At 38.3% G+C, this 19,839-nt stretch overlaps 1 protein-coding gene across 2 annotated transcripts in view; it reads right to left on the bottom strand.

The window, feature by feature from the left end:
• Positions 1 to 19,473, bottom strand: part of LOC124161279 (sodium-dependent phosphate transport protein 2B-like) — a 67,964-nt gene extending 48,491 nt beyond the window's left edge. For both annotated transcript variants that reach the window (XM_046537572.1, XM_046537573.1), the window contains exon 1: positions 19,227 to 19,473. In XM_046537572.1, coding sequence (XP_046393528.1) covers positions 19,227 to 19,241 — 15 coding nt within the window. In that variant the 5' untranslated portion in view covers positions 19,242 to 19,473. The remainder of the gene's footprint in view (positions 1 to 19,226) is intronic.
• Between the last annotated feature and the right edge of the window lie 366 nt (positions 19,474 to 19,839).

The following is a 19,839-nucleotide window of genomic DNA, read 5'->3' as shown; positions in this document are numbered from 1 at the left end:
TTTATTTATTGTTACATGGCTACTATAAAATGGCAATTGCATGCTCTATGTGGTTCTCTTCCTTTAAAATAAAAAAATGATAATAAAAATAAACAGTTATTACAGTCTGATGGGAGATTCACGGATCCACGTTTGTGTTCATCCCGTGACTGCCGATTGTGAACGACTCTATTTTTCCTCAATTTTTGCAAAGAGATCCTCCTCCTGAGAGGCCACAAAAATCGTTGCATAAACAGAAAAGAACCACGACACATGAGCGCCCAAGAAATTTACATATCAGTTGTGTATACCGTTCATCATTCAAAACTGGAAACTGTATCTGGTGGGAGGTTTCATTAGAGTACATTCGAATTCAGTAATGAACACATGAACGCTCTTGCTTTTGAACATATGAGCATTCAAAGCGTGTTCGTGAAATAAATGTACTACTGAATGAATTTCGTGGTACATACTCATTGCCATGGGGACAATTCCCTTGACTGAGCATCGAAACGCCCTTTTCCACAATTACCATGGGATTTTTATAGTAATTCCCTCGTCAATTAATGTGAATTCCACCAAACGTCCGGCTTGAGAAAAATATATTTTGAGGCACATTCTGCATTTTAAAAAATCCAGGAGATGCAGTTTCTCTTTCCGGGAATTGGGGATCAATTATAGGTGATTTTGAGAATGGATTTCACTCTTATAAACGGTCTAAATGTGCCACTCATTCAAGTCTGAGTTTTTGACGAACTCAACCCTTACATCTACAAAGAACCTTAGATTCAACGTAAAAAGGTTAATTTTCAACCTCTTCGCACGCGACTATAAGATTGAAAAGGAAACCTAAAATATCGCGTGATGATTTTGATAGGCTGACAACGGTGATAATTTTATTTTATGTGTTGTTAACTTCAATTGGAAATATTTATTTCTATCAAATTTAATGCTTCCAAAAAAGGAAAAGTATAAGCTTTCATTCCATACAATTGTAAGAATTTAATTTTCTAACTTATTTCCATTTCCTATAACAATAATTGACCGTTTTACGAGTGGCGGATTAAGGCTGCCCATTGTTTACAATGATAACTTTGTGGAACATCCAACCAGCAGTCGTCCGATTAACAAAAATGGGCACGTGATTGACACAATGAGTAAAAATGTCAATATTCAAAATCTATAATGTATATTTCTCTGAAAATATATTCATGTTGTGGAAAATATGAGATAATTTCTAAATTTTTGCCGAAGTTTCGAAGCATTTACGCAAAAACTATGATGAGATATATGTGATACAACGAGACACACTAGGTCTAACAATCTTCATTCACATAAATTACCATTGAATATATACCTGAAATCAAACAAAGAACCTTTTAAGGGCGGTACTGTGCAGACCGCTACACTATCAGATTCCTCTACTCCTTTGAGTAATTTTGAAAGTTAAAGGAACTTGGCTACTCTTCCTGTGCAGGGGGCCAGAAACCCAAAGGTCCATGGTTCGATTCCAGGTCGAGGAGAACGTTTTCCATGGCAATCTGAATGTCACCGCCTTTCGCGCGGCGGCATCGAAATATCACGATACGAATTCAGTTTTCTCCGGAGTATAACTTTCCGCCACTTTCCGAGGCGGCGATGAATTGGACGCCTCTAGAGGCAACGCCGCATTTGACTGGGGCACACTGGGGACTCGCAATCCTCACCTTTTCACCTATCCACTACTCACCCGTCACGCTGTATGACTGTGTACAATACGCAGAGCATCAATCCTTCACGCGCGTCACTGTGCATCGCATTCCTGCACTCCGACCGAATCCAAACCCCCCCCCCCCCCTCCTTCCACTTCGTCCAAGGCCTGACCCTTTCCTCCGCCGACGAGCTGTTATCCGCAGTTGAGTGCTTGCTTTGCCTGCGTAATCAACGGACGCACGGACTACAGGGATTTCCCCTCGCCTCCAAAGATGCACGTGCCTTACCGCCCATTTCGGAGAAAGGTACACACACGACAGTCACTTGGGCCGGGTTCAAGTCGACGAGGATTCCCCGAACCATTGTAATTCCGCGGTGACCTCAAAATCATTGCCAAAAAGAATGCGTCACCGCGTAAGTATCGAGGTCAACATTTATGTAGTTTCACTAAAACGTTTTCCTGCAACTTCGCAGTTACGACACCAGCGAGTCAATTATGTAAAATACCAAAGATGACGAAGCTATTGTTGTCGCAACGGGGAGCCAAATAAATTAACGGTGTGCTATAGCAGTTTAATGGCCACCCGATGACAATTGACGCTTAAGAAGTCTAAGAAATTTATATAATATCAGAAGGAAATAAATAAAACATAGGTGAAGTTTAAGGATGACAAAGATATGAAGAGACAATCATTATGATGGAGGGTGAAAAAAAGGCCGGCGAAAAGACTAATCCCAAATCCCACGTGTAGTACTTTCGAAGGATATAAGTGGACGCTGAGCAAGGATGCACTGAAAGACGTTCCGGAGATATTGGTGTGGAGAAGCATGGAAAAAAATAACGTGTGTAAATAAACTTTACGAAATAGAGCGTAATAAAATAACTGCTGAGAAAAATGTACTGATCACTGACAATCACTGAAGTTGTCACTGAATCAATGAATTTATGCTATCATTTAAGACGTCTCACCTAGGGCATGGGATCCATTGATGCAAGGTGGCTGTGAAGGGAATTGTGGGGAATACAAATACTGTACTTGATTTAACGCTTTATATGACATTGTATGGAGAGCTAGATTAATACAGAAGAACATGCAAGTATCACCACTGAAATGGGAAATTCACAGCACAAGAGCGACGCGGCCTCCATACAGGTGCTGGCTAATCGCCCACAGCGTCTGTCTTCAACCGTCTTGAGGACAAAAAGACATGTATAGGAAATTACTCTTTTTATACATTTTGTAATGTATGACAATTGAACGAAAGGTTCAAAGTACCCATAAAAATTGAACAGCGTAACTTTTGCAATAAAAATACCTTATATTCAAGCGCAAATATAAAAAATTGATCTTTCAACGTGACAGGTTTTTTTGCTCAATCAATAAGTAAACAAAGTCTCTTAAGTTCAAGAACTCCAAGTTTTACGAGTTTCACTCATTAATATATTGGTTATTGTAACAAATATAGGTACTAAATTTTGAAAGCTTTATACCCTTTATACTAGGTATAACATTCGAATACACAATGTTAAACTTCTAATTTGACAGTCAAAAATTCGACTTTAAGCCTCTTTTTTCGATTTGGAATTTCGATTTTTCCCTGTGCTCTTAAGAAGTTAAGGTAGATGCATTAATATATAGATGTAATATTTAGAGATTCTTATCCCCGGCCGTATTTATGCAGTAATAGCCCTCAAAACACTCTCCATTAGAAGGAAGAAATGTAGAGTTCTCAACTCTACTTGGAAGAAAACCAGAAATTTTTAACGAATACACTGACGTCCGCGAAAGTTCTCTGAGCAAAATTGTACGAGAAGTAAGCTGTGTGGGTAATGCGAATACACAAGTGAAAGGAATAAGGATATTTGCGTTGTAATTTCTCGTCGATCGCATTTCGCATTTCAAGAAATCAGGTTGTGACTCGAGAAGTTATCGCGGTCTGCTCCGCACTACCCCGTTTTATCTTTTTCCCGCGAGTCAATGTAGGGCAGGGGCGCGTGCGCGGTGGCGGGCTTTCGACCAATCAGAGGTGAGGCGGCAAGCCGGCGAAGTTTTCCTCCTCGCGTTGCATTTCAATGGAGGGGAAAAACCGCGAAAGAAGGTTCACTAGCGTTACGCACAATGACTACGTCACGGTTAACCTAAAAATTCATACAGGCCAGCGGGAGACTCACTTTCCGCCTAATTTTCCGGGTAAGGGGCAATAAAAAATCCAATAATAAGAGAAAAAATTTGATTAAAAATTATACTCGGTAAGCGGATGGAATCATTTTCGCTAATATTTTTACTCAAAAGTTGCATGTCTGGTAAGAGGTTAAAACTCTAATGTATACGTGCTCCAAATAGCTCAAAAGCCACTAAATATGACCATAGAAATCTTAAATGCTGAAGAATTTTACACAGTTATTTGACTGATAAAGTTTCCATCAGAATCATGATATTTTCACGAAAGAATTAGGCAATCAGGTAGGTATTAGGTATATTTTATACAAGGCACCAGTTAAGAAGTAATAAATAGGAATTGAACCGCCAAAGCTATCCCATATCCTTGCGACGAAAATAGACAGTATTTTCTGAACCAAGGCAGGTTTTGAACACATCATAAGGCTAGACAGCCAAAGGGCATTAAGTCTCTGGAACGTGGGCAAAAAATTTCAAGGCACTAGTTAAAAGTGAAAATTTTGCTCCAAACAGGATATAGGGGAGACGAAATTCCTGGTCATGCAACCTTTTAAGCCGCATAACGGACTTCCAACTTAGTTTTCGAAGAAAGTGAATTATATTTTTAGATCGGATGCGATATATAGGAAAAAACTTCGGCCGCATACGATATAGGAAGGGGTAACTATTCTTTACAGTTCGGAGTTAAAAATGTAAAATGAATGAATTCATTCATAAAATGTATTTTGGACAAAATTCAGTTTGAAAGCATAGGAAGATATCAAGAAAAAAAAATAATGCTATCATGTAAGATGTGGGCAGCCTCTCCGTATTTTATAAATTTTTAATAAAAAGAATTATTATAAATGTCAAAGTATAGATTTTATACAAGGCCCTTCTAATTGTGTAATATATCGGGTGTTTCAAACTGAGTAGGAGGGTTTTAACGCTTATGATATTTATCACAATAAAGTTACGGTTATAAATATTACATAAACTGAAGGAACAACTCAAACAGTTTTACATAGAACCGACGAATGTTCAATGTGACCACTATTCGTCCATTCGTAAGTTCAGTGTAAAAGATATAACATAAATCGTTAAAACCTTTCTATTTATTTTGGAAAACCCGATATTTGCGGGGACACAAGTTAAGTTTGACACTATCATTGAAGAGATATTGCTTTTGAAATGTATCCCCTAAGTATGTCTTGAAATAAAGGAAAAGAACGCATAGCATTGACCCTAAAATTTACGAAAAAATCCTTACTTCAAAAGCAGATCTAGATTCTAAGCAAGTTCATGGCATTTCAATAAAGAAGGTGTGGAGAGAGTTAGGGCAGCTTCCTTTGGGGAAAGTGATTTGGATAAGTCAAGATCTAAAAGAGAAAGATTGAATTTCCCTCCGCAAATAGTACCGCAAACAGGTTTCTACCTTGGTCCTTTAATCGAGGCTCTTCATACTTCTTCCTCTATAGATGTAAAATTATGAGTTAAATTTCGGCAGAATTGAAAATAATATCGGAGTGATTAAAGAACTATCCACTGATGTCAGATTCCACAATTTCATATTCTTTGATTCGAACTAAATGGATTGCCAGAACAGCATGAATCATTAAGTATTGGTGCATCGTGTTATTCGGGTTTAATTAGCTGCTACGCAACCATAGCATACTACACCTCCACCACAATACAGTTTAGTTAAGGAAAAATTTCATTGAATAAAAATAACGAGGATACTCGTACCAATGGCACAAGTTAACCTTACACTGCATACGCGCCAATATGAGCACTATGAATCCCAAACTCTAATATCTTTCAATTTGGTGCGAATAAATATACCTAGAATCATAGAGTGATGTCTTTCTATGCATGAACTACGCATTTTAATTTTTAAAAACAATAATACCTAAATTTTTACTTAAACCTCATCACGAGTAGTACTTAATTTAAATAGTAATGATTCTAAATTCATTTCAGCTTCAAAAGTTGAAACATTAGGAATTCATTCCTACGGTTAAAATTCAATAATCCCATTGTATTGAAGCCTCTTTGGAATGGTAAATATCGTCACGACCGCGTTTATACCAGTAAAATCCGCTGGGATGTGGACAAATTATCGTAAAGTCAACGCCCTCATCTCATTTACACAGCATTTTGTCTTCCTCGACTCACTTCTTACGACTTCTTGGACAACGCAGCAACACTGTGACCCAAGATCGTTAAACTGTTCGTGTTGACAAAAAATAAGGGCAGCCAATGGGGTACGTTAGTGGTTCACTTGACCGACGCCACTTACCAACGTACAATGCCTCAGCTTCATAAAGTCGAGTACTTTCTCCTCATACAAATCCGGATTTGGATTATGGCAGCACGCGAGCCATAAGATACGTGAGGTAGTCCCACCAAAGCATTAAAATCTAAGCTTTAGGTCATGCTGCGTCAACAAAGGCACACTGGTTGCGCCATGCCCATGGGGCTAAGGTTGACGGGAATGGATTTGGGAGACGCATTCAGGAAGAAGGAAGGTCTTAAGTCCCTTGAGGACCTGCTTAATTATCAACGGCATACCTATTTCATGAGCAAGGTCGAAGCATTCGCCCCCTTAACCAAGGTGGAGGATCCTTCCATTCCTTTCCAAATGGCTTCAAGGTTAAGACCGATTGCGGCAGGTTAGGACAGTCGGAAAAGGAAAAATATTTAAGTGATTCCCTCGAAAACTTTAACACAAAGATATATATGTGTAAAATTCTTCCATTTAGGTGACTCTATGCTCAGAAAAACGATATGCAAGGAGAAAAACATTTATTCTAATAAATGACATTATAAATTTAAAAAACAACTCTAAATTTTTTTATGAAGAGGATGAAATGGATGGACCGATAAGTAATGAAGTGCCAACGAGAGTGGGAGAAAAGAGAAGTCTTCTAAAAACATGAAGCAGAAGACGGGGTGTGGCAGAGATGAAGGTGGATGAGAAGAAGGGCAAGGGACGGCCCCGAATGAGTTACGTAGGACAGGTTATGAAGGATGTAAAAGAAAAGAAATACGTCACTATGAAAATGCTAGCGAATAGGAGAGAGGAATGGAGAGCTGTGACACAATAATCTTAAGATTTAATACTTAAGATTGGTTGGATGCAGCTATTTATCATTTAAATCTCGGCCCACGCGCAGAAGACACTCCACGCTTTGGGGCGAATCTCCAAAAAACGTACATTGTATACAGGTAAAATTAAAAAAATTAAATTTTGTTTATATAAGAACCAAAATTGTGTAATTACAGTTTGTCAATCATACAAGCTAATGAAGTAAGTGTCAGAGATCGTTAGTAATATTCACACTGTTAATTTTTATTTTTACTTTTGTGCTGTCTATAACGGACATGTCCACGGACACAACAGAAGAGGAATTTTGTGTTTACTTACGAGAAAAAGTTTGTTTTATTTGCCATAGGACATTCTGTATTTAGTCATAGTGTACTTATCTTCATGTCCGTTACCATCTGTCATGTCCACGGACATGGCGATTTCCTCTGAATTAAGTTATAGTTAGACTTGAAAATAAGTTAGGACTCTGTCCTTACTGCACTGAACTTGCATCTTGTAGCTGTAAAAAGTATCTCAATTGTAATTAGTAAAATGTTTTACTCTTACTTGTCCACGACACGACATATGACCTTCGCTCTTTGAAAAAGCTGAATTAAATTTTTTTTCAAGCGTTAAAACATTCACTTAACCAAGTATAAACTTAAACAACCCAATATAGCTGACAATATCCTTCTCTACACATTGGTTGTTCAGGGCTGCCACCATCTCCTATGAATATTTCCCACTTTTTCCCATGTGTCCACGGACATTGCTTTTTTGGGTGGTACAAATGTTTTTTTTTTACTTTAGAATAAATATTATGAAATAAAAGCGACCCAAAAAGACTATTTTAGAATGTTAATATTGTTGTAAATTGTTTAATGATAGATTTTATAATAAGTTATTTAGTAAAGTTTGTTAATACAAAAAAACACTTCGAAAATCTATATGGGTGTCCACGGGCATGACGAATGGACATTAAATTTGGGGAATATAATTTTCTTTATTAATTTGTCACTAAAATTAGTAAAAGGGCACATAAAATAACATATTAGTTTAGTTTTGAATTAACAATTTTGTTTTTTTTATGGAAGTCCATGGACATAACTTAGTACGATTATGGGAGAATCACCCTTTGGTGAATGTTTCATCTCAGTTACTACGGGAAGTGGTCATGCTGGAAACCAAGGGACAGGAGGTCCCATTAAACCCCACAGGAGGTTGATTTATGTCGCCAAATCGCTCCCTTTGCAATCGGCTTTCAAAAATGTCCCCAGCACGGGGATGAGTACAGAATAATCCACTTTTTTCCAATATTTGGTGGCATAGTATTCGCAATAGCGAGGATAGCAGAGAAAAATTAGGAATTAACGGACCACACCATCACGAATACAAATTTTGGTTGACAGAGCTGTAATCATAGCTCATTTATCCATGAAATTCGGGATCGCTCTGTCCATCAGCGACGCGAGTGACGACTTTAGTAACCCTATTAAAATATGCGTTGGGTGGAGCCCGACTGGCGAATCCTCTATTGTAACATTCGTGGTTTGATACATGCATTGCAATGCTGAAAACGGTGATAGAAGGTGATTATAAAGAATATTGAATAAGCCAAGTAAGGGGAGAATAAGAAAATGATTCTTGAAGAGATTAATAAGCCTAATGCCACGAAGTTATTCAAAGCAGGAAGGAAGACGGACCGGGATTATCAGTACGACATTCAACATAAACCTGCCTTAGCCAGTAGGGTACCTGTTATAATAATACTAGGCAAAGAAAACTGAGAAGAGTTACGGTATAGCATTTTTGAACCTGAATACATCAATTAAACCTGTCACGGTGGTTAATAATACTAAACCTCTGGCGCAATCAAATATTTTTACATTACTGGCTAATAATAATTCTAAGCACAACAAATTTAGAAGAGAGTTAAGGTATAACACTTTTAAACCTAAATACCTCCATTACACCTGACACTGTGGTTAATGGTAGGTATTAAAACCTTCGGCGCAATAACAAGCTTTTACGACAGTGGATAATATAGTAATTTTACAAATAATCTCTCCATAAAAACATCGGCAAGTTCTTTAAAAAAAAACAAAGAGAATCAAAACATCTATAAACCGCAGACATTTTATTTTGGAATTCTAGAAGAGATAAGTTTTCCGAGCAGGTGCCACATCAATATGGATATCGAGATATTCTTTTTAGGATGTCCAAATGTAAACATACTTAAGTGCTCTCGCATTCCTGGTAACTTCCTCCTTTCCGAACTTCTCAGAAACAGATTGGCCTTTAAAAAAATTACCTCGATTTTCGCTTTCGGTCAGTAAACATTTATGTTACTCGCTGAATATCTGTTTGACTAAAATGTCGCTTCCATTGTTCTCTGTATGGAATTGAGACCATGTCAATAAACGACACGTAAACACAGAAGATGAGTAGACCTTACGGAGGGAGAGAGACACTTCTGAATACACATTCCTGAGAGTATATTAACTCACAATAACTTCAATGAGGACTAAACGGGTTACACTCAAGTGATCAAACCTCATTCATCCTGGAAGTCATTCTGAACTTGAAATTTTTACGCGACTAGTTTCAAGACCCCTTCCTTCGAAATAATATTTGCGGTTCAAAAGGAAATAAAAATTTCGTGAAATAAGTTTAAAGTTTAAAGAAAGCTTTTTAATTAACTTTATCGAAGTATAGCCTGATGTTGTTGAACATATTCAAATGATTTTTTGTCACAGGGGGAAATTTTGGAAGCTCTTTCCTCAATGTGATAATACAGGCTGCGCGAGCAAAAATTATGAAGAAAAGCCAACATTATTATTAACACATCGGACAGACGTAGGAAGTAACGATCCAAAAAAGCTTTATTTAAAAGGTGTACTCACCTCTTGCTGTCCATTAATTATTAGATTGAATCACAGCAGTTACTTGCGACCAGGGAACAGGGGCGACAGACGTTATTCACCTCCCTTTGACAGTTTTTTTAAAGGGGCTATTCATTTAATGAAAACGGCAAGAAAATAAGATTACTTACTTTGTGAATACTGCGAATTTTAAGCTTGACACTACTTGAATCACTAATATCTGGATAAACGTCAGGCTCTTGGTTTTCATCATAGAAAGATAAAGACACCCTTGAGACATCTCAAAACAAAATCTCCCGAGGTTTCCCAGGGAAAGCAACCGGCCCCATACCCTGAGTGTGTTGATTTCACACGCCAGTGGCTTAGTAAGGTATGAGCTCCACCCTCACCTTTCCAAACATCCCTTCTGTTTCACTGAAGTGAGTGAAAGGGAGGATGCCTCAAGTTTTATAAGTATGCGTCAGAAAGTTAATAACTTTTCACCGTCATCATAAAACCGGTAATGGGAAGAAAAGACCTTGATTTCTCGACAAAAAGTGGCATGTGGTAGCGTAGCGTATCCATTCTGAGAGTATTTCATAACATGAATTGCTGGTTTAGACTCAATCGCCCGTTAAGTGGGTGGTTGTCCGTGAAGTGAACGGAACAAAAACAAGGAAAATGGAAACAACATCACGAGCACAATACTGGCAATGACGGGTTTTAATAAGATCCGTCGGCTTCCATTTCACCGTTTCATGGAGGGTACTCTCCTAACAGACTCATCACAAAAGTTATCCATTTCGGGGAAGCTGAACGGCATCCCATTTGAGACTCCAATCATAGATCGTGCTTCATTAATTGTCCCTTTTTACAGAGTCAGACGAAAAAGCCTAGAGGAGTTCCATTGAGTGTGAATCACGTTCAGTTACAATTATAAAGTGAATGGAATAATACATGTCAACTTGCAAGTGACTATGAAATCACGTTTGAAACCGAAACAAGGTACAAACATTTCACTTGATTCGATTCTCATCCAATTCTAAGAAACAAATGAACCAAGAGAATACACTCCTCGTTCTGGTAATACTATTGAATGCTATGAAATGGCTGTTGGATCCTTGATCAGTAATAGAAAACAATTTTCTTCACAAAAACACAATAGTTACAACATTACATCAATTACTCCTGTGAAGGCATACTGCGGTCTTGTACAGAATATATATATTTTCTCATCAGGTCTCAACATTTACTTATCGTTTTATCCTTGTTATTTTTAGGTGTTTCCATTCACATTAAAGTTTGGTTATGTTAAGCAAAACTTAATCAAAAAAGCTTTCCTCGTCACAATTCAAAATAACTCGAGGCTGTGAAACAAAAAGAAAAGGAAACAGTATCGATTGATATTTTTTTAGGGATATTAAGAAAGCAAGTCAATTCATGGGTACGTATTACGTTTTTCATCCGTAGAAGTGATATCGGAAACACGAATTGCTTTTCTTTTGGACCTTAACCGAGCCGTTTGAATTGGTAGACTTTATCACGGGGTTCCCCGATTCACAACGATTATAATATGGATGCCAATTTCACGAAAAAGAGCGTAATAATACTAGACTTACGATAAAAATAAATTTTAGGCACGCCCGCCCACTACTTCTCGAGTTATTAGCAAATTAATTGATGAAATAAAAATATGTCAGTTTAAAAAATTGGCCATGTGATCGGTTAAAACGGAATATGATAGGAAAATATTTAAATATTTCCAAAAAATATCTTCATTCTATTATCCCTTTCATTACGCTTTATATGGAAATATTTCATCTTCCTAAGTAAAACATGTTTTAACAATGTAAAAATTAGTATTAGGTATGCGCTTTAAATTACTTAGTCATTGGAGAAAAATCGTTGCTTCTTAAATTTCTCCGTCATTTTTCCGCGCTGTGATAAAGGTTGGCTTGAGTAGGTAAGAGGAAGAGCTCACCCTAGACTTAGTCACAGGTGAGTAAATATCACTTAATGAGAGTAGGAAGGCGAGTTCCTTTCCCTGGGCCAACTCGAACCTCGAGGATTATATTTTAGGGGGACAAAATGCCTCAACCGGGATGTGAATCCGGGACCCTTCAATTAGAAGCCAAGCGCTCCACTTAACTACCACGCTCGTTACTCTTCAATGGGGAAAGTTTTCCACAACCTTTCACCGCCGAATACGTATAAGCTTCATACCCGCGAAATAACCTTGAAAAAGATCGCTAGAATTCCAAAGGGTGAGGTTTCCTTTTGCATGCCTTCTACTTCGAGGTCACTCTTCAGCACACCTAACTGTTCATTTTCCCTTCCATCACCGTATCTTAACAATAACTTCACTAATGAAGTAATTACTTCCACAAGAGCGACTCAATTTTGTGGCCAGCAAATGGAAGACGCTTGGTGTGTGATGCGAAGATAAAGATCATGGCGTCAGGGTTGGAAGGATCATCTTACTTCGAGACTCGAACGGCACAATTGAAGTGAAGCCATTTCACGATGGAATTCAAACGTTTCCATCACGATAGCAGTTTCACCTGAGGTCAAAATCGCGAAGAAGGGTTTAAAATGCCAATTTAGGAAGACTTGGGCGCATGGCCGTGTTATTTGCTGTCGAACGTTTCCATAGCGCGATTGCGTTTAGGACATAACGCTTCCGGGATGACTTCCAAGCAGCTTTCATCTCGTGGGGACGACGCTAATTTTAAAATAAACCTCCTTCCCATGATTATGTCAAGAAGAAAAAGCACAACAGAATCCAAACTAGACAACCTCAACAGTAAAACGAGAATGAGGTGAGAACGCGTTAATTATTAATTTTATACTTGGAAGAATTTGAAACAGTTAAAACGTTACTTTTATAAATAATGTTATGACATTCGGAAAAATTGGCAGCGACAATATTGCCAAAAGAAATTATATTTTTTCTAGCTCGTACGTGAATGACTGGGCAAGATCTTGTGCCAACAGATTACACACAAAATGACCCTAAGACCTGAATGAGAAATAAAATTAAGTGATACTTTATTTATAGCGATAAAAACGACTTATTCACCAGATAACCTATTCATGACTTTTAACAATTACTATTAGGATTAGTAAAATTAAGTCAATAATCCAAAATTTAAAACTCCAAAAATTTTCCCTTATTAAAGCACCTCATTACAAGCCCAATGGGACCTATAATGTCGGAAACTTCTTTTTCTGTTCAGCAATAAAATTGCCATGAAAAGCAGCAAAATGATGAAACGCCTGCTAATAATCTGTGCAAAAATAAATAATTTCTTTCCCAGAATGCTGATACTAACTATATTGATAAGCAACAAAGAAGTTCCAAGAATTCAAACTCGTACTTCAAATTGGGTATCAAAAATGCCTCTAAGTAGATCTTAGATAAAGTCATAAAAAGCAGTAACACTCTTTTAAGTTAAAAATTCAGAGACTTTTACAGCATTTAGCCAAGTATCTAAAAATTATTCCATTCCAAACAAACTGATGTTTGTTCACCTATTCCTCAATCAACACGTTGTCCAATAGTTTTCAAAGTTAAACGGAGACAGTAAAAGGACTGAACACTTGGAAAGTCAGAGAATAGACGAAATTTGACGTCATCTAGATATTATCCCATATTTTGCGTCAATAAATATACAAGTATGTGATTCAGTCCGTGATGGAACTATTGCATTTAATAGGTAATTAATAATAGTCATTCCTTTCATATGAGCTACGACATAATGACTGCTTTTATTTGTATGAAAATATATTATCAAGGACCATAAATACTACAATGATTACCAGATTAAAATGATGAAGCGCACAGAAAGTAATAAATACCGGGTACAAGTAAGTGAAAACTCTCGTTACGTAAGGAGCCAAGTGTTAACAACGCGGCGACTCAGAGAGATCTTAAAGGTAGACTTTCAATGAATGCGTTACACGATAGTGAATTAACATACAGGCATATACGCGTCATAAAATATTGCCGCGTCATATTCCAAAGAAACAGGCAACATCTGTCACTCGATGAAATTCGATTCTAGTAAACACACAAAGGCATGCAAACTGTGGTGCGAAGGAATCCATCCGGTAAATTCCTGAACATAAGACCGCGATATCCGAAGTCACGAAGGTTACGATGTTATTGACGGCGAGAAAAGATTCCAGAGCGGGAGGAGGAAGGACGAGGACTTCTTTCAAGGTTGTTGAGAGAAATTATGGTCCAATTTATTCACGAAGAATCGATTGATAGCCTCAATGATTTTTCAGTCATTTGCGCATCAAATGTTAATATGTAGACATGAGGTCATTCTAAGCCACATCTCTCCTGGAAATTTATTTCGGTTATTCAGTCGCCACGCGTTAGCTCTTAGCTAGCCATAGCAAGATGGAATAACAATTGCATCGGGATTCGGTAATTTCTCTCCAGTCTTGATTTTAATAATAAAGTATTGTATCGTTTAAGGTAGGCTTCTACGGAGTACTTAAGAAGCATACTGGCAGCCTCCCCTTCCTTCATGTGCCGCTGCCAGTGTTTGGGACCCTCATGAAAAAGGCTTAATAGCAGAGTTAGAACGCGTGCGAAGAAGAGCTGCCAGGTATGTGAAAGGTCGTTACGATAGTCTTGTTAGTGTAACTGACCTCTTTGATAAACTCGGATGGGGATCTCTGTCGGAGCGTAGATTGAAAAATTAAATTCAAAAGCAGTCTTTTCTGACGAAGTTAACCACATCTAACGGACGCCAACATACTACGGAAGATCAGATCATATAAATAAAATAAGAGAGATAGATTGTAGAACAGACAGATTCAGAATGTAATTTTTTCCACGATCGATATCAGATTATAACGGCAGCGATGGAACTCATAAATTGATTGCATGACTTGTGGTGTAGGCAACTAACCTATGTAAAACTTAATGCATGTTTCTTAATTTTATTATTATTTCTAACAGCATATAGTAGTATAATTTGTTAGTATGCGTGACTTTTTTGTACTGTGTGGTGTGCATGTTGGAGTCCAATTGCATGCTGCATGCTGGTGATTGATCACCCCCTGCCAAACACCCTAGAGGTGGATCGCAGGGTATTATGTAGATGTAGATGTGCTTTCCTCTTCAATTCAAAATAAGGCCTACTCCCTTCATACAATCTAAAAACTCTATTCTCTTCCTTCTTCTCCCTCGTTTACCTAAAATTCACCCTCTAACACTGCTTTCAACATCCCCTCCGCGCGAAGTACCTCCTCCATTCATACCTTTTGCTATTTCATCTAGGAGCTGTCTCTTCTCACCCACCATATCCAGCACTTCGCTGTTCTTCCTCCTCTCCGCCCACTTCACCTTCTCCATACCCACATCTTGAGATAGTGATCGCTAATAAATGATAAGCGGAATAAACGCGCAAAAGTCCAATAATAAGGAAATTTTGAAACTCCGAACACCGCTGTGAAAACTGGAACTGAGTGCAATTTATGCTACTTCATGCATTAAATGGAAAGGGCAATGGAATTTAAGTAATATCTTTTAATAGCCAGAAACTCAATGTGCTCAGCAATCGTAATCAAATTACCTCCGGTTAATGAAACATATATCGCTACGTTATTAATACAATTTATATACATTATTCTATTTATTACCTATTCAATTCCCTTGATTACAGTCAAGCGATTCCTGATAATACCTCCTTCATACCCTTAAAAATACGCATCCTAAAAACAATGGAGAAAAATTTAAGATGAAAAATAAATGCGCCATATTCAAATGATCACAGATAAGAACAAGAACAGCATTTCTAAAGAAAATAAAGTACTCACTCACTTAAGTTTTTCAACCCTGAGGTTAGTTTGAATAGGAGAGGGTGGAGTCCACCCAAGACTGAGCCACCGGACTGTGACTAATACAAAGAGTGGCCAATTTCTTTTCCATGAACCACCGAGCTCCACTAGAATTTTTGTACCACTTATACCATGTAAGGGAATTCACAACGAAAGTCCTACGTACACATCACAATAGCAATGACGAACTTAAAATTTGTAAAAAAAACATGTTCAATATTAAGTGCTGAGCAGTATTTTCCGGTTCAAAGAGGAATCAGCAATCTGGTTTTACGGAGAAAAAATCCCTATTCAGCATGGCAATTATAATGAGGTTAGAACCTCATAAGTGTGTCCTTCAACCATAAAGGAAGGCACAGATGCCATAACAAAAAGCATTCCAGCACGAAGAAAGTATAATTAAGCACCTTTTCAAGGGCAAAATCTTTTCATACCATAGGTCAATAATTGCACGTACTTCCGTAACGCACCTTTGCTTAGAGTTTTCACATGCCTAGTTCCACCACTCCTGGGGCCTTCAGTTCTTTGACCTCAAGCAATAATAAATTCAGTAAGTAATAGCAGGGATTTATGTAACTCTTACCATTAAAGTCTCCATGCTCCTCTTTGATGCATACTCAGAAAGTTAGTGCGGCGCGATACGTACCGAGCCACAATCCTACTGCGAATTTCAAATGACGTAATCCTCAAAGCGTGACCTTAGAAGCCCTGAAGAAGAGATGGACTTTCTCTTCGAAACGCCAGCTATAGAAAACTCAACTCGAAGCAAATACCGACAAGATTACACACAATTCCACACTTGCAAGATAACCTCCAGATAATATATAATGCGTATGGCAGCGTTCATCAAGTAAGTAAGGAAATACATCAAAGTAACCAAATACATCTATTTGGCAAAGTGTAGCTATAACCAAGTATGCACTATTTCCTTCACATCCCATTGGATTATTTCATTATACGAAGTTTTTTCGTTCCTAATTCCTACTTTGCTGTTGAAAAGTGTTTGAAGGTAGAATTTTAGGTAAAAGAGGGAGGGGAAGGAAGGGAATAGGATTTTTAGATTAATTGAAATGGAATAGGGCTCACTGTGAATTGAGGAGGGGAGTACATGAAGGAAGGGAAATCTGTACGAATATTATTTAAGTACACCATAGTAACCTACCTTAATCGGTAGAGTATTTGAGTAAATAAAAAATCCTGCATTGACTCACACACTTTCTTATGAATATGCGATGAGGTAGGCAGTAAAAGTGTCTAATTTGGAGGAACGCCGATCAGGGTGTACAATGAGTAGGAAAAAAAATCCCTGAGCTGAAATTTACCAGGTGAATTTCTATGTTTTCCAAAGATTTATCCAGTCTTCAAGACTAACATTTTTGACTAAATAGTGCGTATGGGATAAAAATTACTGATCACAGGAATAAATAAGTCATTTTAATGCTCCCTCAAAAACTTTTCTACTTAAACTGTTCTCAGCATGATATACCAAAATAACTTCATAATATACCACAGATACAAACTTAGGTGACGTAGAACACAAGTACAGTAAGAAAACAATTCCTCTAACAAGTATCAACATATGACCTGTAGTATGTATGTGAAGAATACCAAGTATGAAACTATCCAAACCGAAATCATTGAAAAGTAACAGGAATTTTAACTTAAGGGAATATCAACAGAGGGAATATCTAAAAAAATGCTTTTCTTTAGATTTGTGTGATTTCTTAGGGTGCATCGCGAGGCTTCAACGATTGGGCTATTTTTCGCAGAGCGCTGCCTACGTTAAAAACCAATGATTATAGAACCATCGCCAAATTACCCCACTATTCCTGACCAGTGGCGTAAATTTGGGGGTTTGATCAGGGTGACGACTCACCCCCCAAAGGCTAACAATAATATTCAGAAATCTAATTGTAAATTAATATCCAAAATAATCTGTTCTTATCTGTACTATTTTTCATAAAAGTTGTAACCTTCAACGAAAAATGAAGGAAATTAAGACGCTTAAATCTCTTTTTAAATAAAATCTGGTTGAATTATTTTTCGAGGATTTTGTTTCGACCGGGGGCCCCCCTTGAAAGAGTCTCCTTCCAGGTTTATCACACCTTAAATTAAAGTCCTATTGATGCCGCTATCCCTGAGTATTTCTATAAGATTGAATTTCCACAAAAATTCCCAACTTTCCAGGTACAAGGACTCCTTGGCCGATCCAAATATTTCTCCAAGTAGCCATGAAACCTACAACCCTGAAATGATGGAGAGAAGTACTTCTTATCGTTGCGAAAACCTAAAATAAAATTTCCTCAAATGACAGTTAACTTGATAACAGTTAAACAAATCACATTTTATAAACGCTCCCTATAAGATAGAAGAAACTGCTTTAAAATTCACTCATCAACTGTTTTTCTTCGAGTAGAACTTATTCTCTTATTATGGGCGAGATCAAATTAGGGCTCAAAAGCCAGGAGTTCGTGATTAATTTGATGATCCTTAATTTAGCGAATTAACCATGGCCATTTGTCGCGGATTATTTAAACAGCAGCCGATTTTAACTCAAGATGACACATAAAACAAGGCCGAAACTTGAAGCTCAAAAAATTACGACCCCGACGAATTTTAATGATTGCTCAACTCCGTAAATCCTAAGATCAAACGAGACACCCCCAAATTTCCATTAAGTCAAATTCTATGTCTTTATTATGTTAAGTGACCCACTCAATTCCGAAAATTTACAAGCAGTACAATTTTATTTACTTAGCACATCCTATCACAGAGAAAAAATATTTATCACCAGTTTGAATACGTTAATAGTTATTGGGATAAATGGAAGTATGACTCTATTTCCTCAATTTCAGTTGAAGTAAAAAAAGAAAACTTTAAGTGCTGAAATGGGAAATGGAAAATGTAATTCAAACATTGTACGACTTTTATTACCATCACTTGAGCAAAAATATTACCATATAATACCATTATAATGTGACAAAATGGCGGAGCCTGTTTTCAGTCAATCTTTTCACATGAACGTTGAAAAAAAGTAGGTCCGTTGCCAACGAATGCTATAGCCAGTGCATAAGCCTAATTAGCACATCTGCACTCTCTGAAATAGACAAACGCGCCGCCGCAACAGACCGACCTGCATGCTGACGAACCTGCTCGTATTCAGACCGTTAATCTCACAAAATTTACTCACAATTAATATTCAATGCATGTTTTTTCCACTCTCAACCATCGAAATCCTATTTTCCGTGGGAAGAGACCAATGAGCACTATAAAGACCATCGACGAGGACGCCGCCGTACGCCACAAAATTTACCTGATAACGCATTGAATTCAACAGGTCTATCCCGAAAAAAACTGGTCGTGTTCAGCCGAGTGAGCGATGTCAACCTCCGATACAACGACCCTATCGTCCCAGCGTAAATAATCAGAACATGTTGACCTACTGGTGACTAACCATGAGGTGTTAAGCCGAAAATTTCCACAGAGTGCTCACGCCAAAGGCGACCGCTGGCAACCCATCTACGCCAATTGAATGGGAGGATCCTACCAGCATCAAACGAGTCTCACGAAACGTAAGCAAAGAGTAATTACCTCAGGGTTCGCCATCCCATCTGCGGTCCAATGCACCCTCACAAGCACCCCGGCACCTGTCGCGGTCCTTCGCCGGGCAGGGCGGCTTCGACGCCGGAGGGTCTCTGGCGGGATCACCGGTTGGAAGCGAAGAGGCCTTCCGGAGCTCTCTGCTGTTTGGCGGCGGGAACCTTCGGGAGAGATCGCAGCTTATTGAGGCGTCCGTCCGCGGGCGTCTGTTTGAGAGAACCTCGGCGACTCGCGGTTGTGTTGAGGAGGTGAGTAATGCGCTGTAGGGGAAAAATGGACGGAGGGAGAGGGGTGGAAGGGGGAGTGGTTTTACGGAGTGTGGCCAGAGGAGTGGGGTGGGGAAAGGAAAGAGGTGAGAGATTGGGAGGGGATAACTCGGTGGCACAGTCCCGCGGTGGAGTGGGCAAATGCGTTTCTCCCCACCCCAGACCCACTCAGGTAGCTTTCACTTGCCATTTCTCCGTGCTCCCCCGTCGTTCACCTCCTACTTCGGCTGCAGTCTTCCACAATCGGTTTCCAGACCGCGAACCGAGAAGTTTTGAGCAAGTTCGAACCAGAAGCACGCGGAAGACTATCCAAATCACAGAGTCAATTATTATTATTA

Source organism: Ischnura elegans, chromosome 6, assembly GCF_921293095.1.
Source record: "Ischnura elegans chromosome 6, ioIscEleg1.1, whole genome shotgun sequence".
Taxonomy (NCBI): domain Eukaryota; kingdom Metazoa; phylum Arthropoda; class Insecta; order Odonata; family Coenagrionidae; genus Ischnura; species Ischnura elegans.
This window is presented reverse-complemented; position numbering and strand designations above follow the sequence as displayed.